The sequence below is a fragment of the Argiope bruennichi genome, chromosome 6 (genome assembly GCF_947563725.1).
Source record: "Argiope bruennichi chromosome 6, qqArgBrue1.1, whole genome shotgun sequence".
Classification (NCBI taxonomy): domain Eukaryota; kingdom Metazoa; phylum Arthropoda; class Arachnida; order Araneae; family Araneidae; genus Argiope; species Argiope bruennichi.
The window spans coordinates 128,891,362-128,916,843 of record NC_079156.1 but is presented as its reverse complement, the minus strand read 5'-3'; the positions used below and the strand labels follow the sequence as shown (position 1 = coordinate 128,916,843).

Below are 25,482 nucleotides of genomic sequence, written 5' to 3'. Positions count from 1 at the left end.
CCGGTGGAACAAGTTCATGAAAACTCTTTCCTTCATATATTTTAATTATCGAGAGAATATTTCAGTTACTTGGCCACGACAGGATCCAACATTTAGAAGCCATGACATATTTATAAGTGAATAACTGTATTTAAACACGTATTCAGAACTCTATTTGCTTGGAATCCACAGATTGTAGTGTCTGTAATAACAGACAAACACACACACACACACACACACACACACACACACACACACACACACACACACACACACACACACACACACACACACACACACACACACACACACACACACACCAGAGGTAGTGGTCTCCCAAAAATTTTCTTGCAATAAAGGTGTTATCCTAAAAACGTACTATAGCTACGAACTATTACCCTTTGACATGAATTTTTGGCGAGTTTTTTGGCGATTCATCCCAGGAATGCAATTAATAGTATCCAAAAATCGAATATGTGTTTTAAACGCGTGTATCCCACATGATTGAGCTAAAAAGTTGGCCCAAAACTACACTTCTAATCACAAAATCCCCACAAATTTGTGTACACTTGTAATACACAAATTTGATGTATTTAAATTATTCCGTTTTTGAGTTTACATGTTTCTGAAACTATAGACCAACAGACAATCAATCCCTTGTGGATTTGGTTCAAAATTCGATAAATGTATGAACTATAGATTATTTCTTCGTACAAAATTTTATGCATCTTGCTCCCTCCATTTTGTAATTATCGTGTTAAGTTACATTCGAACAGCCAGGGAGACGGACTTCTTCAGAGTGGCATTTCCTCAAAATTTGTAAGGCCGTGGTGGCCTGGTGGTAAGGTATGGGCATCGGAACCGGAGGGTTGCAGGTTCAAGACCCGATTCCACCGAAGAACCGTCGTGTAAGGGGGTCTGTTGCACGTTAAATCCGTCCTGACCAAATGTCCTCCCACTGGTGAGGTGTGGTGTGGAGAGGGGGGTGCCAGCTCAGGTGTCGTCCTCGTCACCTGACCGCGATTCAAAATTACGAGGTCCGTCCCAAAATAACCCTAGAGTTGCTTCAAACGGGACGTTAATATAACTAAACCAAACCAAATCCTCAAAATTTGTTAGAAATCCACACATTCGGTGTAAAGACCGCATATCAAATTTCATCCGTCTAGCTCAAATTATTTTGAGTTATTTTTGTCATAAATAGACAGACAGGCAGACGGACATTATTACAGATTGTACTTTTCGAACTCAGGGTGGTCTAAAATGTGAAGATTTGTCAAAATCTCGAGTTTTTTTATGATTACTCTACGTTCTCTATACAACGTGCATGAAAAAATAAAAAAGATACATTTCCCCCCATTCATCGTTAAACAATGGGCCAGAAAATGTAACGAAATAACTATAACTAACGAAATAACTAACTAATTATTTTTTGAAGCTTCATTTAACTGAATATTTTATTGCTCCATGTTTAATTTAAAGAGAAAACCAAATTAATAAACAAGTTTTATATACAAACTGACAACCGACATATATGGCACTATTCTGAATGCGACACAAGGATGTCACCTCGTCACTCGATTTGCGAAACATCGTTCGTCAAGCGAGTCATTTCCATTTAATATTTTCTTTTGCTCATTATGCTAGGTAGTCTTTAATCGAAGTTTGAATTTATTCAAAATTTACTTCAAAACGTTCTAAAAAGAAAAGAAAAAAGACGAAATATTATTTTCATAAAAAAAATCAATATTTTAACAAATATATGTTTTCAAATAAAAATCCCATATGACTATAGCTCAAAGCCTCAAAGATCCACTGAAATGCTGCGGTATTCCTTCCTCTACGATCGTCTATGATCGTAAAATATTTTGCGACGAAAATATTGCTTGACAACTCCATCTATTGTTATGAATAGAAAATATGCTTCCGTTCCTTTCATATGTTTTCCTGCATCCATTTTTTGAGTGATTTGACATGAGTGCTAAGCTTGTAGAAAGCGGAACCCGAATGAATTCCCCGAGCCATCACACACAGGGAAGTTGAGTGAAGAGACATTTTAATATTAAATATTTGAAACCTGAATTTAAAAAAAGGCATGAAAGAAGTGATTAAACGAGCTAGTAGAGTAGCTTTAATTGTGAATATATCGAGAATGGCTGCTTTGATGCATATAAATGTGTCAAAATTTCTATGCGGATTATATTTGTTGTTTGCTCACTTTAACTATTCATTTCATATGTTAATGAAATCATAACTAGTATGTTCTCTAATCCAAACTTCTCTTCTTTATTGTAGAACTAGCCGCCTTTGGCGACCAGCCGGTTCGCCAATCTTAATGTTCGTTAAAATTTTAATAATTAAATATTTTATGCAATTCCAACTTTAATAGATTCTTCAGCAAAATATTTTAAAACTTCAAATTTTGATAGTCATATAATTCACTCATAATATTATAAAGGTCTTCAGTCATAACGTGATATGTATCTCTCTAATTTTCTGTTACCCCTCGTAGAATTTATGCTTTAAATTAAAATGTAAATGATTAATCTGCAATTAATATAATAATATTTTTTACTGAAACAAAGCATTTTTTTAATAATATGATTACTGATAATAGAGTCACTGAGCATTTAAATCGTATGGGCACTAAAGAATATCTTTCTTAATTTATGTAATATCTCAAAAACTTGTCAACAAAATTTTCTCAGATTCATCATGAACGGATCGATTCATTAACAATGTTTCATTTTAAATGCATCAAACACTAAGAAAATAAAATGAATCGTTTAAAATAATCTGTCGAAAACAGGTTTAAAAAAACTACTTAAAAAACGATGTACTTAAAACTATAAGCATAAATAAAAAATATATATAACTAACATAAATACAATTTAATTACAAAAGCATGCAATTAACCTAAAAATAATTTAAATCATTGAAAACAGGTTAAAAAAAAACTACTTAAAAAACGATGTACTTAAAACTATAAGCATATACAAAAAATATATAGCTAACATAAATACAATTTACTTACAAAAGCATACAATTAACCTAAAAGTAATTTAAATCGTCCGTTGATAATGGTTGCCATGCCAACAATCAGAACACAGTGCGCATGCGTGAATTTTCTTCGCCTTTTACGGTAACGCAAATGCGTGAATTTTTCTACGCCAGTTGGGGTAACGCTATGCAGATTATACATTTTTAATTTCCTTTATTCTGTGTTATTTTAATTCAAAAGTACTTCAGAATGAATCTGAAACATGGATAAATTAACAATGTTTAATTTTAAATGCATAAAACATTAAGAAAATAAACAGAATCGTTTGAAATAATCCGCCGTAAAATGTTAACCCTAGCCTTATTACTGTTGGGAGAAAAAAAAATAAAGCCTTACTCATTTGGCGGTGGAGAAAATGGAAGAGTTTTTTGGCGGAAAAGTTGGCGGTGGGGAAAATGGAAGATTTTTTTGGCGGGAAAGTTAGTTTTTAATTAATAATTAAAATTCTAATTAAAATTTCAAAAAAAGGGACCCCAGGTGCACATTCCCGACCTCTAAGGTATACATGTACCAAATTTGGTAGCTTTATGTCAAATGACCTGACCTGTAGAGCGCCAACACACACACACACACACACACACACACACACACACACACACACACACACACACACACACACACACACACACACACACACACACACACACACAAACACACACACACATTGAGCTTTATTAAAAATATATAGATAATAAAACTGAATTGATCTAACTGAACTAGTTGTTTATAAAAATGAACTAACGAAGAAAAATATACATAATCTTTTTTACTTTCTTTTGAAGCTGAAAAAAAATGTTGGTCGTTTCTATTCTTTTTTTCTTCATAATCTTCGTTCTCATTAAATACACTCTAAAGTTTTCTTCAAGAAATCCGATACTCTCCTTTTTGGACTTTAAAGCAGAAAATCAATGGTTTTCTTTAATCATAATCTTCTACTCATAAAATAAACAGATATTTTTTAAAATGGGTTATGTTGGGAAACAAAATAATTTTGACCCATTTAAGGTATCTGACTAGGTTGAAAACATGAATTTTTATGAATTTTATTTTTATGCAGTTTTTATGAATGAATTTTATGCATGAATTTTATTTTTATGCAGTTTTCAAAAATAGGTAAGTATCTGTTTCCAGTGATATCTTTATTTCGCCTCTATACCAATTAGAAGCCAAGTTATAACAAACTATTAACATCTAAGAGTTGCTTATTTATAAGCATTTAAAAAAATGTAAACACATTTTCTGAAGAACGAATTTTTTTTTCATAATTCTACTGTACCTCATCATATCTCCAAAAATAATCAAGATATCTTAATGAAGTTTATAATTAGTGCTCGTTATGCTATGAAGAAAGAATGTAATGAACTATGTATTAGATGTTCAATACACTACAAGCGGATTTATAATTGTTTGTTTGTTTCTTATGGCACTTGCCACTGACAAGCCCGCTGTTACGAAGACAGCGATTTAAGCCTGAGGGGGAACGTATCTTATTTTTTATAGCAGCGCCAACTAGGGCCAAGAGTACGACTTTGCCACTCACGCATCATTCATTCGCTTGCACAACCCCTTTTTACAGGAAGGCACATTCACACATCTCACAGATAGAACAACAGAAGAACAACCATGCCCAAACAGGGACTCGAACCCGGGACGCCCAGATCACGGGGAAGACGCGCTACCCCTATGCCAGGACGCCGGCTATAATTGTTTAATATAATTATAGTAGAAAAGAATTCCAAAATTTAATAAATAATTTCATATATTATATACAAAAATTTTATTTTCAGATAATAATTAGTTACTCATGTAATGTTACAAAGGAAAATGAAAAACTAACAATTTTTGTTCACTAGAACAAAATAAATGCTAAAATTTATATCAAAATAGACTTTTTTTTTCAAAAGCTATATATATATATATATATAAATAAATAATTTCGCTCTAATTTATTATTTTATCCTTATATTAATTAAAAACTTCATATAAGCATTAAAATATTTGTGTTTCTTTAAATCCTCTCCGAACCAAGTCGGATACCTTAAATCATTATAATTTCTTAAAAGATGTTTTAAAATTGCAAAATCAATTCCGAAGCAAAAAGGAGGAAATCTCGCTTTTAACTAATAAGATTACATGTAAAAACTCCATCGCTAATATAATTCTCACATTTATCACTCATTCATTGTTAAGTTTGCCTGCTCTTTTAAAAGTCTTTTATATTCTTTCATCTCAAATATCACCCACTTGTTGATCGCAGATTTTTAATGGCTCTGTTAGAAAATTCTTAAGCCCCTCATTTCTGCGTTCTTTTCAAAATTCCAAGGAAGGCTTTTTTGGAAAAAAAAAGTTAGCAGTCTTTCTCTTGTTAAATGCACTTGAGAAAGGTGATCCACTTTGCTGTCATCCTCTTTTTTTCTCCTTTTAAAAATGACCTGTTTGTCAAAGGCGATAGTAAATATATTTTTCCAAGAGCTTTTCGTCCCTAAAAGTATTCACAAATTGGTTAATCGATGAAATAAGAGAACGATTTTGTTTTCATAAAGTTTTCCAGATTTTTTTAAAAAGTGTTTTTCATTATCTAGCTATATGTGTGAATTTTTGCATGTCATTTGAAGAATGGATCTTTTTAAATAATCCTTACGTCTAAGGAGCTTATTTGTGTAAAGAGCTGGGTGTTATTCATTTGAACTTCTTTACATATACCATAGTGACACATTTTGTGTTGAGCTTCGTAGTTGTCTTTGGACATCTTTTTACCTTCTAGTATATGAAATATATATAAAAAAAATACTGTAATCTTTAAAAAATTCGAACTCGAGGTTTTGTCGAATCTCCATGTTTCAGGTCGTCCTGATTCCAAAAAACACATTTCTGCTTATCTATGAAAGTGATAACTCAAAAACGCTTTGATCTAAATGGATGACATTTTTTTCTATGGTCTTTGCATCAAATTTGTGAATTTTCATCAAATTTTGCACAGAATTCCTTCACAGAAAACCTGTGTCTGTCTACCCAGTGCAACTGAATGTAATAATTATAAAATGTAAAGAACTAGATAGATAAGATTTTGCACGCGAGTTTAGCATCGATAATATATATCTGTGTTAAATTTTTAATTAAATACATCAAGAAGTTGACTGCCATTATCATACTTGCAAACGCGATGATTTAAAAGCGTTACAATTTACGTAAATGATTTATTTATTTATGTGTTTTACCATTTATATTTTAAATTCTTAATAACAGATTTTGTAACTCAGTCAAGGGATTCACCGTCTTTTGGTTTATAAATTTGCATACTTGTAAATGCGATATCACAAATACGCGATGATTTAGATAAAGGGAACAAACATCAGCGAATTATTTGCTTATTTTCAATATTCTAATCACTCACAATAGTTTTGAGTACATTAGATCAGGTTTTGTTTGTAAAATTATTTTTTATTCGAAATACTTATTCTGTCCCAGATGACATATAGGAATTTCGGATTTTGAAGAGATTTCGAACAAGCTCTTTCACTTCAAAGAACAACCAAAAAAGAACAATGGAATTTAAAGAAAAAAGGATCATTGATTATTCCTCGTAGAAGAAGGGGAACAAATCAGCTTTTGCTGAGATAGCAGAAATCGAAAAAACTCTTACCTTTAAGTCAGATATAGTATCCGCAAGAAGTTCCACGCGAATGTCTGTAGGCTTTATAATAACTATTACAATGCATTGGAAAAAACTGCACATGAGCTAGAGCTTTTATGGTAAAACATCCTATGGTGGCCATATTAAATTATTTCTCATCGTCTTGAAGTTTTTTGGCTTCCTTTGTCATAATTCGCTACGCTTTTCTCTTTTTTGGATAATTTTTTAATTCTGCAAGCAGATCTGAATAGAAAAACTTCAATTATAGACTTTACTAATCTATATGACCTGATGACAAAGTCTCGCTTTCTAGAATTTCTTATATTAGAGGATCACGAATGCGAAGTCCGTAGAGAGCATCCAATATATTCGTGGATCTAATGTACACTTAATCAGTCAACATTCAATTTTCTTTTGCTACCTTATTAACATAAAATTCGCACCAATGTTTTGAGGAATCTTCGTTAAATTGTCCGATATTCAAAATTCCGAAGAACATCACGGGGATATCGGACAATATCTTGTGAGTAGTTTTGAGTGACAAAGGAAGCCTTAGTTGTTGTTGTCATTTAATCAGTATTGTTACGGTATCCTCAGATATTGTCCGGTATTCAAAATATAAAAGAATATCCTGGAGGTATCGGACACATTCTAACGGGGTAGTGAGAAATTTGGAATGAGAAAGGAAGGCTTAGTTCTTGTCGTTATTTAACCAATATTATTGTATCGTCAGATGTTGTTCGGTATTCAAAACATCGAAGAACATCGTGGAGGGTATTGGACTTAATTTTGTACTAATAGAATAGTGAGCAATTTCAAATGAAAAAGAAAGGCTTAGTTCTTGTCGTTAATTAATCAATATTGTTAAGGTACCATCTGATGTGTCCTGTATTCAAAATATCGAGGAACATCGTTGAGATATCAGATAATATCTTGTTCTAACAGGATAAGGAGAAATTTAAAATGAAAATGGAAGGTAAGTGTCAGCGCTGCCGAGCTTTTTTAATTCTTATTTCTCATCAGAAAAGTTAATTAGGCAAAGACTGCCCTTTTAGTAAGTAAATGTAAGCGAAAATAATTGGTATGACACCATATTTAAATTTTTTGACAACATTTAATTGACGTAGGGCGAAACATAACATATAAGAACACTATTACAAAATTTAGTACGTTAACATCATAGAACTTTCGAACATCCAACCACCTTCTCTCGGCCCCGTCTCTCCCGCCGTCCTTCTTCTCCACACTCTTCCCTTCAGTTCGTTTTCTGGTTCTAATCATCCGCAGCGCCCTCACAGTAAGTTCTTGTCGTTATTTAATCAGTATTGTTAAGGTATCATTTGATATTATCCAGTATTCAAAATGTCGAAGAATATCGTGGGGATAACGGATAATATCTTGTTCTAACAAAAGTAGTGAACAATTTGGGATGAGGAAGGGAGGCTTAGTTCTTGTATTTTTCCTTTAATCAATGTAGTTATGGTATCCTGAGATATTTCCGGTATTCAAAATATCAAAGAGCATCGTAGAGACATTTTGTTCTAATAGGATAATGCACAATTTAGAGTGAAGAAGGAAGGCTCAGTTGCTTCCCTCGTTATTTGACCAAGGTTTGATGTGAAGATCGCTATGACATAACTCTTTGCAAATAAAGCTTGTATCAATTTAAAACCAAAATATAATCATCAAAAAGGACTAACAAACTAGAATGGATGTATTTTCCCTGAATTAAATCAAATATTAGAACTTTCAAAGATTTTATGAAATGTTCTTACTGAAAAACTTTCTCAATAGATAGAAAAAGGGAGGACAAAGAATAAAGTAAATGAAATTTATTCGTTAAATAAAAATCAAAAACTCTCTTGGAGGTCTTTTAAAATAATTACTATGTAAGAAACAATTTGCTTCACTTTAAGCTCCTATTTTGTCTCTTAAGTAAAAAAGTATTTTTCTTATTAGTTAGTTTGACTTATAGGTAGAAGAAACAATAAGGATACGTTGTTTAGACATCCAAGGGTCAACGACCTTCTTAAAATGTCAAAAATAATTTAAATGAACTTTCTTTTTTCTTTCTTTTTTTAAAGCTGGAAACTCTAAATCACTCTTTAAATTTTTCCTGTAAAAATGTCTCAGTATTATTAAAATACTTTAAAAGAATATCTATTAATTGTTTGAACTTTAAATAATAGCGAATTATAACTTTTATAGAATATCATTCATTTTCCATTACATATGGATATTGTTATCATTTTCACTTCCATTGTATGTTTTAAAGAAAAATACAGGCGCTTTGTTTAAAATTTCATATAACAGCATTTTAATTAGTATTTTTTTGTAAAATTTGAATGCTTTTTTATGAAACTATTATCTTAAACCTATTCATAATTTTTTTGAGATTGCAATAATTATTTATTAAACTTTAGTTTTTGTGTTACTGTTTAATAAAAATTTGGCAATTAACTTTTTTTTGAAAGCACAGCGTCTAATTATAGAAATGATACCATAATATAAACAAAAGTCATTATCAGAAAAAAGAATAGTCTAGACTGGATAGATTTCAAATAATGATATAAATGTTTCAAGGCAGAGAAGAGATTATATAAAGTATTTAAAAGAGTTTCGAAAAAAAATTAAGGTTTTAGGCTCGATTCGTCTATTTTCATATTATTTTTAGAAATTTGAATTATAATAACAATAGTGTATACGCAATTTTTTTTCCTTTTGCAATACTTGTATTGCAATTAAAACATTAAAAAGTGTTGTAAATTGTATATAAAATTTTTTGAAAAATATTGTTTAGCTGGATATATAATAAAATGTCTAACAGAATTACTAAGGGAAACGTTGCTTTATTACAAGAATCAATTTACAACAGCAAAACACAGACGAAGCGTAAGCAGCACATAAGAAGCAAATCGGTAGTAAACAACTTTTGTAACGCAAAGCATTCAGCGACATCTCATAGGAGAAATATTCAGCTCAAAGATTGTGTTTCAATTGGCCTAACTCTGGAACATGTCAGGGCAAACGAATGTTCTTAAAGAATATCGTATCTTTGCTTTGGAATATGGACAAAATTCTAGCAGTTTCAGGAACTTGAGTTCTTGTCGGTTAATGATAGTCAAATTTGTCCCAAGGCAGAATATTGTTGACCGGGAATCTATTCAACATCTCTTGAATTATTTGTGAAACTATCTTTCTTATCATGGAAAACTCTGCGTCGGACAACAATATTAAAAGTTCATAACAATATAATAAAATTAGAGAAAAGATTTTAAAGAAATTAGAGTAATAATTCAGTATTAAAGCTCACAGCAAATTTTTTTTAAAAAGCAGTATAAAAGCTTTTGCTTGATAAAATACTACGAAATTATTGAGAAAAAATTGTAAAAAATTATTAAAAAAGAGGTAAAATTGAAAATTGAAATTGATTTCATTAAAAAGATAATTTTTTGAGTCTTTACAAAGATTACTTTTGTAAAATAATTGTTTTCGGAGTTATGAATATTAATTTCCATAGTAAAGTCATAGCGATTATCCAAAGACCTATCTGTACAGTTAAGCCTAATTTTGAGTTCGATTAATCTTTTTGTTTCAAGCCTATTTCTTGATTTCTTTTATATCTTCTTACTACTGATTGAATGGACTTTTCACTGAAACGGCGGATCATTTCCAGAACATTTCTAGTAGTATTTTGCGTCTCCATTAATTAGCTAAACAGTGTTAAATTCAGTGCAGTTGTTCTATAAAGTATTTAATATAATTTTCAATGAAACAGACTGAAGTTCGTACAATGGGTTGTTTACACCTGACTGATGCCATTCAACAGTAAGTTGTTAAAGCGATTTCTGGCAACATATGTTGCATATATATATAGATTTTTTTAAATGATTTTTTTCCCTGATAAATATCCTCATTTCTTTTGATATTATAAAATATTATGAACTTTTAAAAATTCAAATAAAATTGGAACATTTTTGATTTGGTACGAAAGTACTGTTACGAATTTGTAATATTGTTTTCCCAAGCAGTTGATCTAGATAATTTCATAAATTAACGGATGCTGTATAAATATCGAGTAACGACTCATGGATTTTTCAATCATTTGATAAATTTAGTGACAAAAACGAAATATCCGATACTACTCTACTTTTGGCGGTATTTTGATTAGGAGTAAAGATATGATATCCTTCTAGAAGCTTCTTTACCCATGATGTAGATTATAAATTTCCGAGAGTCCGTTATGTCTGTTTCACGGGGATTTGCTGCTGTTGGTATGCTTTTTACTGTAAATGTTATTCTTGTGCACCTTTGGCTATGTTTTTATACTATGTATATGTGCCTTGCTGTGGAATAAAGTATTGTTAACCAATATCTTGGATGTCGGACTTTTTAATCTAAACTCATCTGATGGATTTATCCGTAACATTATCTATACTTATATAAAGCTCAATGTGTGTTTGTGTGTGTGTGTTGGCGCTCTACAGAAAAGACCATTTGATCTACAGCTACCAAATTTGGTACGTGTATACCTTGAAGGTCGGGTATGTGCACCTGGGGTCCCTTTTTTTGAAATTTTAATTATTAATTAAAAACTAACTTTCCCGCCAAAAAGAATCTTTATTTAACCACCACCAAATGAGTAAGACTTCAGCCTTTTTTTTCCCACGCTAATGAGGCTTAGGTTTAAAATTTTTCGGCCGATTATTTCAAACGATTCTGTTTATTTTCTTAATGTTTGATGCATTTAAAATTAAACGCTGTTTCGAATAGATCTTTCAGTTTCATTCTGAAGTACTTTTGAATTAAAATAAAACAGAATAAAGGAAATTAAAAATTTCTAATCTGCATAGCGTTACCCCAACTGGCATAGAAAAATTCACGCATTTGCGTCACCGTAACTGACGTTGAAAATTCACGCATGCGCATTGTGTTCTGATTGTTTATATCTATTTTCAACGGACGCGGACTTGATTTAAATTATTTTTAGGTTAGTTGCATGCTTTTGTAATTAAATTGTATCTATGTTAGTTTAAGTTCATCGTTTTTTAAGTAATTTTTTTTACCTGTTTTCGGCCGATTATTTCAAACGATTCTGTTTATTTTCTTAGTGTTCTATGCATTTAAAACTAAACATTGTTAATTAATAGACCTGCTCATGATGAATCTGAAAAAATTTTGTTGACAAGTTCTTGAGATATTACATAAATTAAGAAAGATATTCTTTAGTGCCCATACGATTTAAATGCTCAGTGACTCTGTTTTCAGTAATCATATTACAAAAAAAATGCTTTGTTTCAGAAAAAAATATTATTATATTAATTGCAGATTAATCGTTTCCACTTTAATTTAAAGCATAAATTCTACGGGAGCTAACAGAAAATTAGAGAGATACAGATTACGTTATGTCTGAAGGCCTTTATAATATTATGAGTGAAATGAAATTTGAAGTATTAAAATATTCAATTTTGTTAAAACTTCTATATTCATTACTATCAATATTAAATGTCTATGATGCTGGAATGTTAAGATATTCATGAAATTGATTTTTACAGGGCAATCAAGAAGGTTCCAGTAATTTTCGAGGTGCTCGCCAGCCTTGGAGTGCGTTTGGCACCACGGAAAAGGGATATACGAGACTGATGCCGTACAATAAGACTCATCTGTTCCTTCAACAAGTGTCGGCAGAAAAGGTAAATTTCATATTTTCAAGAAACAAACTACCTACAGCAAGCTTTTATTAAGAGCAGACTTGAGAACGCGATTTGGCATGCACGCATCATGTTAATTTTTGCATCTAATTTTGAGCAATAGTATAGTTTTATTTAAATACGATATTCTGCAATATTTCGACAGAGCTTCTTACAAATTTTAACGATTTTGGTTGTTTGAAACGGAAACCGAAGAAATGAAACAAATTGCAAAAGCAACTAGCGACGAAGGATTTTCCGATTTGTATGAAAACTCTGTCAAAGAAAGAGTCCAGAAAAGTCGAATGAAGATTTGGATGATCTTAAGATACAAACTAGCAGTAAAACCAATGACACTGAAAAAAAATAGTTTCTTTAACATAACAAGTTAAACGAATTTTTTTTAAATCTCTAAGAAATCTAAAGAAAGAAAGAAAAGGACGCTTTATAAAAAGTATAGGAAAACTCTGTGCGAAAATTTGAATCTTATAGCGAAAATTTGAAAGAGTTGCACAAGATAATTTCCCAACAAAACTCAACAGTTCAAAGACAAAATAGCTTCTGTACTTCTGTAATAAGTATTAATATTCTTAATTTTAGCAGTATTCCAGCAGAATTTTGCTGAATGCGATCTAGCGTGTTCGTAATCTAATAATGGTGTAATCCCCTTAATGTCATTTCGACAAGGGATTACTGTATCTTTATGTCATTTCGACAAGGGATTATTGTATCTTTATTTCTTTGGTTATGTGATCATTTAAAAGGAAGAAGACTTCTGAAGTTAATTTCTCTTAATAAAAGCCATCCTAAAATAAGATGGTAGAGCAGATGGATATAAGAAAATCTTTTGCGCTTTTATTTGTGCGTCTTCTTAATAGGACCATAAATTGCGCTTCATTGGTAGAATTTATGTTGCTTTCAACAGCTACAATGAAGATCTCTTCGTTCAAATGATTTTAATACACTTATATATAAATAGACATACTCGTATTCTCTTTAAGACGGTTTTCTTCATTTCGTGCGAAAATTGTCTAAAACTGTGCGTGTATTAAGAATTTTATTCCATTGGGAGATGGAAGGATAACAATACCACTTTCCGAGTTGTAAATAGGATGATACAATATGCGACGTTTCATGCTTTATATTATAAGAATTTGTGTATTTTGATACTTTTTTACTTTCTCGTACACGTAGTATAGAGAAAGTATAGTAATCGTCAAAAATTTGAACTCGCGTGTTTCACGAATCTTCGCGTTTCAGACCACCCTGAGTTCGAAAAATACATTTTTGGAAAATGTCCGTCTGCCTGTCTGTAACAAAGGTAACTTGAAAACGCTTTGAATTAGACGGTCGAAATTTGGTATTCAGTCTTTAAACCGAATTTGTAAATTTCTGTCCAGTTTTGAGCTAAATCCGTTTAGAGAAAGTCTGTCCGTCCGGCTATTCGAACTATAAGTTAATGTGATAACTAAAAAACGAAGAGAGCTTGATAAGTAAAATTTAGTATACATTTAATATCTATAGTGTGCACATCTATTAAATTTTCAGTCAAATCCAACCAGGAGTTGACCATGTGTTGGTCTGTACTTTCAGAAACATATAACGCGATAACTCAAAATGCAATGATTTAAATAGATCAAATTTGATATGGGATTTTATTATTGTAATTAGTTTTGGGACAAATTTTTATTTCAATCGGTTGGAAAAAAAGCGTCTAAAATACAAATTAAATTTTCGACTATTATTAACCGCACACCAGGCATTCATCGCCAAATAGCTCGCCAACGAGTACATGATAGATCCAGTAAAAATGCTAAATTAACTCCGTAGGTAAATATTTGGAAGCTATTTTACGACAATTTCATAGAAGGCTTTTTCTGCGAGAACATTTTGGAAAGACCACTCCCGCTGGTTTTATTTATTGAACACAAAATTTGACACTGTTCTAAATTTTAGTCGTAAGTTCTCGCAGAAAATTTCCAGCATATAAAAATTTGTATTTTTGAGCTGCTCCGTTCATATACACGAGAATATATAAACTAATAGACGGCCAATCCGTTGACGAATGCGGTTCAAGATATGACTTGGTTTATATTTTTATCATTTTAATAATAAAACCGTGTACAACATTTGCTCCCTCTATCTATTTACGTTTTTTAATTATAGCGCCTTCATGTAAATGAATAGACGGACCAATAGATTTAGAAACTTTTTAACTGCTTTCATTTGTAATTTGATACCTATCTACAATTCTAGTGATAGAGCTATATATACCAAATTAAATGTTTTACACAATTCTAATAAATGTTTTACAGAAATATTTTGCATATAATTTATTTAGTTATTTTATTCAGAATTATTGTTTTTTTTCTTTCTTGCAGTTAACATTTTCTCTCACTTATCTTTTCCTCCCTTTCAGAAAGGAAAGATAATCGATAGCCTATTCATTGTGAAGGAGAAACACGGCTCTTATGCCAAGCTCTTTCCGGTCTCTCGGCAAAAGAAACGGAAACTTGCCAGACTTTTCAAACTCTGAGGAAAACTTGGAACCGATGCTATTTAACATCATAATAAAGGCAAACAAAAAATAATTTGTGGCAACAAACACTCACACTTACTTTGCAAGGCAAAAACTGAATCCACGGAAACTCCATTCATTTCAAGAATGTACTAATTGTGGAATGCATTTGAAATTTCATTGTGGAACGACAGAAGTCCACATCATGTTTCCAGATGACATTCTCTAGTTGTGATTGCATATCATCTCTGCAACCTTTATGTCTGCCGTAACCAAGCGACAGCTGTTTCCGAATGATACAGAGGTTGATCTCTTTGTCCCCTTGACTATTTCTGAATGATTCAGATTTTATGAACCACATATTGCCTCTTCAAGTTAGCATAGTAAACATTTGCAATATTCATTGCTTACAATGAACCTTTTAAATATCTGTTTTCTATGTTAACATAGACGAACATTGATTTAATTCAGTGGATACTACCATAATAATTATTGCTATACATTTATGCCCACAACGGAGTCATCCAACTTTTGCGTGATTCAGAACAATCATCCTGATTTTGGATCCCTCTAGACATCTTACATGACGAAAAAGGATACGAAATCATGACACAAGACATGAAATCATGACACAAGACATGAGTTACATGTTACATGTAAATGAGTTACATGTTATGAGTTACATTAACATAATAACAAGTTACTTATGAAGTTACTTGTGCGATTGTGACATAGTGAAAATAACTTGTTTAAGCACTGCTGAACAAGGTGTGTTTAAGCGCTGCTGAAAGTTAATTGAGTTTCACTTCTTGTATGAGCTACCTGTTTGGATTGCTTCATTTCTCCATATCGTGTGAAATGTTTGACATTGAGTGCCTCATTATTTGAATCAATTCTGTCCTTTAGGAATTCATTGGAAAAATATGATTCAATACACATCCTGAATGTTCAGATTCAGGATTTCCAAAATAATTTCCAAATTCCCTAATGAGAAATGACTCCTGACTAGTGCAACAGAAATGGAACCATTGGAAAGTTTGTGGTGTTTCTGATTTCAGTGAGATTGAATGTTTATAGTAACTATAGAATACTAGAACAACTGGATATCGAAATGTTGTGACGTTTGACTAAAGAAATTTGTAAAATGTGAACCACGCTCCATTCCAGCATCAAAGGTTTCTTGAATTACCGTCATCATGTCAGAGAGAAATTGAATTTCTAATTACCATCATTGGCGAAGGTCTAATCCCCCCACCACAAAAGGCACGTTCCATCAATGGAGTGGATATACCCCACAACATTGCTATGCGCACCAAAGAAGCGAGAATCTGCTTACTCAACTAACAGCTTTTCATCTTGCTGTAGATGCTGGAAGAATCTTCCGAGTCGCAGTATGTGGGATGAAAATATGAAAGTGGAAGACGATTAAATCTCAAAATATTTGCTAAGAAATTGCAAACTCATAATAATGTTTCTAAATTATAAAAACTGAAGACTTTAGGAATCCTCTACGATATTTTTGCATATTCAGCCCTTTTCCTTTTCAATTTTAAATGAAAGAGAATAACCTACAAATGTGGTAGAATGAGCTTCGAATTTGTTATATTTGTGACACGGAAAAGCAGAGCGAATCAATCTACAATTTTCACTAAACTGAGCTCAGAGTAACTTTTATTTAAACGTTGAAAGTGAACCATTTTATATGTGCAGGCATTTAAAATAGGGAAAGTGCAGTTAAAACTTGTTTATTTACACTGATTTATTAAAAGAAATTTATATATATATATAAATTTGAGCCTTCTTCATAAAATGTGATAAAAGGATTATAAATTTTAATTATCATTGACCATCTAGTAGTGTCTCTTAAAAAAATATGCCTTTCTTTACCTAAGTTTTTTTTATATGTGAGATCTGATCATTTAAGAATTTTGGATCATCTGAACAATGAGCTTACCTCTCTGAAATTCATTCATATTTTACAGATTTACAATGGAAAGTTATATCTATCTGTAAACACAAATCAATTATTAACTAAATCGGGGCACCTACAACTGAATAATAATAGCTCAGCATTACTCTATGGATTATTTTATATTTGAATCATCTATTACTTACTAATTTTCAACGAACCTTCGATTTAGAGAGAAGAAAAACATCTGAGCAAGCTCTATAAGAAAAGAATAGAGCTTCAAAAGGAATCCTCGACATTACATTCAGATATTCTTTGCTGTTTCCATTCTTATGATAATGTGACTTAATTCACCAGAAATTAATAACACAACTTTGCTGTGAATCTCTTTCTTTCTAAGAACTAACAAAAATAATGAATGAGTTATTTTTAACAGATATCATAGCATCATCTCTTTTCAAAGACAAATATGTATAGTTTTTTCCTTAGGACCGAAAAATGCATTCACATACAATATGGAATTGTAGAAAAATGTATATTTTGAATGCCTTTTGAAATCAGCTTAATTGTGATTCAAAAGGGAAGAAAAATAACAGAATGAAAAAGAAAACAGCAGACACGATGAAAAATACTCAGTTATTGTCCTGAATGAAAATGAATTTTGTTCAAAAGAGAGACTTTATGTTATGAAACATTATTGAAAAATGTTTTTTGTTCGTTTTCCAGAATAGCTTATGGTAATTTTTGTAGATGTGTTTGAATGAACTGAACAGTACAGTAGTGATAATCTAGTCATATTGTCTTTTTATAAAGACTTATTAAGAAAAATATAATCATACCTGTGCAATTTGTTATTTGTATAATTGAAGACAATCATTTGTGAAATAAGTGTGTTAGTAGTTGATATCTCTCTGAATTTTACTAAAATGATTCATTTCCAATTCTATGAAAGATACAAAAATCAGCATTGTTTGATAAAATTGGATGACCATTATTTAAAGTGTAATTATTCCAGGCATTTTCATTGTTATTTACTAAAATTATTACCATTTCAAATGGTTTTTACAAAATGGTTCCCATTTCAAACTTTACTGTAATTAATTATCCATATGGTAAACAAACATCATAATGGTTCAAATGTTTAGACTGGTTTAAGATAGTTCTTAAAGTAAAATTTCTAGATAAAAACAATATTAATATAGAAATTATTACTTACTTACAAATAATTAAATAAATTAAAATGAACTTTAATTACCATTATAAGAACAATATCGACTACTAGCACACTTCCCTATAAAATACTTTTAAACTTCGATCATTGCTTCTTTTCAATAAAACTTGTTTATAGAACTCATTTTTCTAAATCATATTACATTTAAATAAAAGAATATTGTCATTCCTATATGCACTGAAAATGTATTTTAAATGCTTACAAGAAATGTAATATATTTATTTGTGGCAGCAATGTGATGTACTAATTATTATTTAAAAATAAAATAAAAACAAATTTTATGAATACACTTTTATTAATTACGAAAAAAAAAATTTTTTCTTAAATTTCATTTTTGATATTTTTTTTTTACCAAATGGCGCGACAATAATAATATTTTCAAATATTGTGAAAATAGTATTTAATTAAATTAATTAGTGAAATGATGCTTAACTGTCAAAAATAATATTTTTTAATATAATGATCCAATCAGAAAGATCGATATAAAATTGTATTATAACTTATATGAAACAAGCCATATTCAATAAAAACCAGGCCAAGAAAAAAAGATCAGTTCAACTGTCTATTCTATCCAACAAATTAATATAACCTGATATTTATATTTTGAAATTTTTTTCGTCTCTTACATAATCTGATGGCATAGTAGAATTTAATATTTCATATTTCTATGCATTGAAATATAAAAATCTTGTAACTAAACTAACTGAATTTTTTGCATTTTTGTAAAGATAAAATTTTATATACAAATTTTTCATGAACTTTCTGCCGTACTAGAGTTTAGAAAATTTGGATATTCGTATATTTCTGATGGCACAACAAAAATATAACATTTTCAGAATTTTATTGTCAAGAGATTCATAAATATTAATTAATATTAATTCTATATGCGATGCATTATCACAGTGAATATGAATAAAGTTGACTACAACATTCTTTCGTATTTATTAAATTAAGTTACAAATATATCCTAACTGAAAAGTGCAATTTTTTTAAAAAATCAAAAATACAGAAACCAAAACGTTGATTCTATAGGTGAGGCATTATCGTAGTAAATATGAATAAACTAAATTACAAGATTCTTTCGAATTTATAGAATTGAGTTACAAATATATCCTAACTGAAAAGTGCAATTCGTCTGTTTTTTTAAAATCAAAATTATAGAAACCAAAATATTGATTCTATAGGTGAGGCATCATCACACTGAATATAAATAAAGTTAATTGCAAGATTCTTTCGTATTTATAAAACTGAGTTACAAATATATCCTAACTGAAAAGTGCAATTTTTTAAAAAAAATCAAAAATACAGAAACCAAAATGTTGATTCTATAGGTGAGGCATTATCGTAGTAAATATGAATAAACTAAATTACAAGATTCTTTCAAATTTATAAAATTGAGTTACAAATATATTCTAACTGAAAAGTGCATTTTTTTTAAAAAAATACAGAAACCAAAATAAAACCGTAAAAGCACGAGAAATTACAAATAAGACTATAAAGAAAGTGAACCACAATGAACATCATAACAAATTTCTTCATTAAAAAACACTAAAAAAATAAATTATTCTTTGAAAAATTGATACAAGGTGAATGGAATTTAATAATATTTACTCAGTGTATTTTTATCAGTTATTCTAGCTTCAACAATTTTCTTTTCGTTTCCATATTATTGATATTTTAATTCATTTTGATGTCTTTTTTTTGATATTCTAATAAAAATTCATAACACCATTATTTTTAAAGTTCAAAAACTTTATTTTTATTAATATAGAACTACTTTAATTAGTTTTGCGTATATATGTTTCAATATTTCCACGCTCACATTAATAGCATAATAATCTTTACTTTGCAATATGAGGAGTCTTCAAATATCCTCTTTATGTAGCATTTTGAGGAAACAGGAAAATTACCTACTCCTCGTTCAAGCCATTTGAAGATAAGATCTATAGTCCACTTCGGTAGCCCGTGGGGTTGCCTATTCTCGTCTCTCCTCAATAGCGACAAATCCATGCATACAAATTGACTGGTATGGTAAAACAAGGAAGTAGATTTATTAATGGTGTGATTTGAGATTCTACAGATTAATTGTTCAAAAAGAATGAAACCGTACCACCTTTGCATCAGTTCTAAATCAAAAGAAAATGCTTGTCAGCATTGTCTGTGAGAAAGGAAAATAATCTTTCTGAATATATGAGGCTCCTACGTGTCGATTTACGAGTATGAACGCTATAGTCAGGTCGAATTGCTAAAGAAAGCATTAAAGTACGTGAAAAAGCTAGATATCAATTTTATTACTGATTTAGCTATCAAAAATAGGTCTCAAAGTTTGCAACCGTATATGTTACTAAATAGTTCGAAAATAAAATGTTATCTGAATTATTAAGTCTGAAATCATTTTTACTTTCTCGTGTACGAAGTAAAGCAAAATATTAGAATTGCCCCCCCCCCAAAAAAAAAAAAATCAACTGGAGATTTTGACGAATCTCCATGTTTTAGATATCCATGCTACCCTAGTTAGAAAAATACATTTTTGGAATATATCCATCTGTCTGTCAGTCTGTGACCCTGATAACTCTAAACCACTTTTAGCAAGACGAATGAAATTTGGTGTTTGGTCTTTATACTAAACTTATAGATTTCTACTAAATTTAAGTCGTAATCAGATAGTGTATATTTGGGACCATCTTAGAAGAGTAATTGCTTCAAATTGTCAGAAAGTCTGAAAACCGATTATTCTTTGTTTCCCGTTCGATGTTCAACAATTTAATTGAAAACATGAAGATTTCAGTTTAGTTTCATTAGCGTCCCGTTTTAAATCAACACTAGGGCTATTTTGGGGCGAACCTCGTAATTTTGAGCCTCGGTCAGGTGACGAGGACGGCACCTGCGCTGGCGGCCCCTTCTCCACACCACACCACACCGCACCAGTGGGGGAGTGTTTGGCCTGGACGGATTTGGCGTGCATCGGGCAATAAGGAATCGGGTCTTGAACCTGAAGCCCTCCGGCTACGAAGCCGAGACTTTGCCACAAGGCCACCGCGGCTCTCTGAAAACATAAAGAATCGCATATCATATCAATTTCGTCAATATATGTCAGCTAGTAAAGTTCACATTTCTGTTAAAACCCATTCATTTATTTTTTATTTGAATCGATATAGCCTATTTATGATTGATTTCCAAAAGTGGAAATCTACAAAAGAGATGTAAATATTAAATTCTAAATAATTTTCTATCTTAAAAATTAGCAAAATTTATTAAATAATATTTTAATGCACAATTTTTTCCACATTAATTTTCAATTTACCCATGGAATGTTGATTATAATTTTAGTTTGAAGAGAAGTGTATTTTTAAAACATTGATTTTCTTGGCTTTCAAATGTCTGAAAGGCAGGAAATCATTGAAATTTCCAGGCTCAATGATCTAAAGATCAAATAATTTCTTTTTTCAGAATTTTGTATGAGAAAAAAAAAAAGATGTCGCTTTATTCGTTCATGCAAAAACGTATATTTCCTATGTTAAAAAAATGAATGTGGCAACCTGATTTTGATATTTAAAAATAAAGAATTTTTAAAGACTGAAATGTAAAGACATCTCAAGTTTAGTTCTTTGTTGAATTGGCTTGTATGCATGATGTTTCTTTAAATCAAATAAAGAGGTTTTTTTTATATACATTCTAAGAAATTATCTTTTCTGAAATTCTTTTGATAAAGAAAAAACCGCCGGAGTTGAGTAAAATGAAGTGCATTCATGTCATCTGAAAACGACAGCATGATTCGAAACTCATACTATCGTATTAAATCTGCAAAAACTCTTTGTCAGTTTTTATCTTTTCATAGCTTTATTTTGAATTTTTTATCTTATCAGATATAGGTGTAGACGAAATCGAAGGCTCTACGTAATTTTACATTAAAGAAATACAAGTAAATTTAATAAATCAATGCTTCATGCATTTATTTGAGAAAGTAATCCACAATACAACTTCGACCGGCATAAATCTTCTAAGTGCACAATTGTTTTGATCTTATAGCCTTAAAGTTCGAAAAATAAGCTTCTAGATTGAATGAAAAAAAAATCGTTTATACTTATAATTCTGTCTTTCTATTTAAGAAAATAATTTATCTAAGGAATAAAAAATAACAGGAACATGTAAACATGCATTATCTGTTTTAGTTTTTTGGTTCTATGTAATAAAAAGATAAATATCATGCTCACTCTTAGAAGATTACTCTGAAGGCAAAAGAAATGTTTTCTTCCTATGATGTATAGATATAATAAAATTCTCACTTTTGCGGTAAATATGGGAAATAGTTTATAATATTTTAGAGTTATAAAAATAGTTTTTGAACAAAATTTATAATCCTTCATCTTGATGTTGTTTTGAATAAATTTATGTATGTTTGGATTTTTTTATAAAATAGTTTGGTCAACGAAAAAAGAATTGTAATAACTTCGAAAAAAAAAACTTTGGAGTGCTTTTCAAGTAGACGTTCGGTAAAGATGGATATTCGATTTTCATTTAACTACAGCTGGTTTAATTTGAGATATTAACGTACAATGAGTTTTAAAAAAATGAGAAGTAATCGTAAGAAATAGTATGAATCAATATATCAACCAGCGATGGCGTTCTTACTTCGACTTTTTCTTATACATTGACAATATGTGAAGTTTTGTGTTTAGATTCGTCGTATAGTAAATTGACATGAATGTGAATTTTAGCTTTCAAAATTTATAGAATAAGAAATACAAAGTTTGGTAAATGTGCCTATAAAAACTTACATACGAAATTTGAAACTGATACAGTTTTATACCACAATTCAATTCCATTTATTTAGCTTTTAAATATTTGAACTGTCGCATCCATAAACACACAAATAGGCAGACCGACATATAAATCAATTAATTCCTTGGTTTTAGTCAAAAATTTAATTGATGGTTTTAGTCAAAAATTTGATTGATGGTTTTAGTCAAAAAAATCTATTAACAATAAAATCATTCTGTTGCATCATCCAGCATGTTGAGATTTTCAGATACTATATTTATAGACAGATATGTGCGATTCCAAAAATATTTTTTTCAAACTAAGAGAGATCTAGATATAAGGCTTCATCTAAATTTAGAGGTTAATTTTTAAACGATTAGAATTCTTTCTGTTTGTATAATCGTTGACGAGAAAACCTTTAAGAAAACGTAATTTCTAAATCTAAAATTAAGACCTTAAAGTCTCATTTATCTCTTTTTGATTGAATTTTTTTAATAGAAAATCAATAATTTGGTCGCAAAATAAAAAAAACAACAACATTTATATTTATTTTCTTGATAAAAAAGCGTTTTTATCTTCAATGACTAAATTGCTCCGAGTTATGAAGTTTTGATTATCATTATTTTAGAACAATCAACAATTTCGTACTTTTAACTAAAAATAAAAGACCTTATATATATGTTAAAAAATCGGAGTCATTGAAAAGATAATTTTTTGAATTTTAAGATGATGTAAAAATCAATTTTATACTGAAAAATGTTTGCTTCATTCCTAATTAATTAAAATTTTAATCAAAGTTTAAAAGTTTGCTGCGAATTGGGTATTTCCAATCTCCAAAGTATGTGGGGCAAGTTAGGTAGCTCTAGGTGAAGCAGTGTAGCCTGTAAAGTGCTAATATACTGCCAATACATGCTCATTCATACAAATATACATTCATCTTTATTATAAGATAATAGAAGAATTGAAGATACATATTCTCAGCTGTTTGAAGCCGAATGAATTGTAAATCCATCGACTAGAAGCCAACGCCATCTAGTTTTGATAAATTGTACTAAAACTGAAAGAACAGTACGTACCTGTGACTAAGATTGAGGAGACGGTACATTGGTTTAGATATTATAAGCTCTGAAAATAATGATTATAAAAGAAAATGCCATTTTATGCCATAAAGTGTTAAAGTGAATCTTAGTTGTGGTGGTGTTTGTTTACAGAATCTTCGATTTAGCCTGAGAATAAATATATTTCAAGCGACACGGCAGCTGTTTAATAAGATGGATCTAATCATAGTAAATTATGATAAGATTTAAAAATGGCCCATAATTCGCAAACCTCTCTATAAATTTCCATTCCACAACAAAGTGAGGGTATTTGAATCAAGAAAGATTTAACCTACACTATATACGGGGGGGGGGGGAATCAGATTTTAAATTTTTTATTATCTAATTCAACAAGAAAAGAAAGGCACATAATATATGTAGAAAAAAAAACTATTTCAACATATATAACGCCATGTCTTTGGCTGTTTGTTGTCAGAGTCTCTAAATTAAGTCCTCCTGATCCTCTGATCGGGACTTTAAAATAGTGGTTCTAGCCTCGTTTCTTCTAATGCTCAGTTAGGAATTTGGGTTTGATATATATTAAATCTGTCACCATAATTCAAATGTTCTCATATAAATGTGACATAGAAATTTTGAAAGTGAGTCGTCTCGCTTGTCATCTGACTGCGTTTAAAAATGCATGGTGGACCCCAAAATTATCCTGGTACCCCTTCAAAATGAAACTTTAATCTCAAACTGAAACTCGGATATCTCTTTACTTGCTCTACTTCTAATCCAACCCACGTACTTAATGCAATAAATTATGATTATCTCCGAGCATGATGATATCCTGTTAGGGAATAAGAGGCCGGGGCAAATCCTTTGGAAACGATTCAATGATATCCTGACAGGCAAGGGCTGATGAATGGGGCAAATCCAGTAGCGGAAGAATCATCGTACTGGGGCTCCATAATGAATCTCTGGATTCCCGGAGAAGACAGGGACCCTAAAATAGAACTGGAGGAAAAAAAAAGTCAGCGAATCTGGATAAGGAAAAGAGAGACACTTGTGCGATTTCCGCCGGGGCGTTGCCAAGAAACGGCGCTCCGGCCAAGCAGAGGGCTCTGGTGGCAAAATTGGAAAAGGTCAATGCGTGGGTGGTATTGCGGGGGCGGGCTACCATCGATCGTCCCAAACTCTTTTCTCGGAACTCTCATTATCGGTCGGCAGGGGCGATCAAAACCCCTGCAGGGCGGCAAACGAGGGGGAAGACATCGTCCGGAAATGGGAAGAAGTCTAGGGCAGCTATTTTTAGATGCAGGGGCTACCAACTAGAAAATTTAAAAAGTTGATAAAGGAAATTAAGTTTAAGATGCCATAATGTAACGAGTGACTAAATTAATCTATCGCTTTTACATGTACAGGTGTTTATCATTTGTCTTTAAGTTAGTTGTGGATTAAAAACTTTCATTTCCCAAGAAGTGTGAATATTTAATTCTGGGTTTGAGGATTACTAATCTTGTGATTTTCAGGATTAATCTCCGGTTCTAATCAGCCTCGTGTGCTGTGCTTTTTAATTTAAGATAGAATAGAGAAAAATGAAGTATTTTTAACTATATTTTGATGCGTATAATTAAAATATAGATATTTAGGACTCAATAA

General features: G+C 30.8%; 1 protein-coding gene across 1 annotated transcript in view; it reads left to right on the top strand.

Moving 5' to 3' along the window:
* LOC129972881 (acid phosphatase type 7-like) overlaps nucleotides 1-18,222 on the top strand; it is a 105,951-nt gene extending 87,729 nt beyond the window's left edge. The window contains exons 11-12 of the mRNA XM_056087187.1: nucleotides 12,230-12,367; nucleotides 14,784-18,222. Coding sequence (XP_055943162.1) covers nucleotides 12,230-12,367; nucleotides 14,784-14,900 — 255 coding nt within the window. The 3' untranslated portion in view covers nucleotides 14,901-18,222. The remainder of the gene's footprint in view (nucleotides 1-12,229; nucleotides 12,368-14,783) is intronic.
* Nucleotides 18,223-25,482: the final 7,260 nt, after the last annotated feature.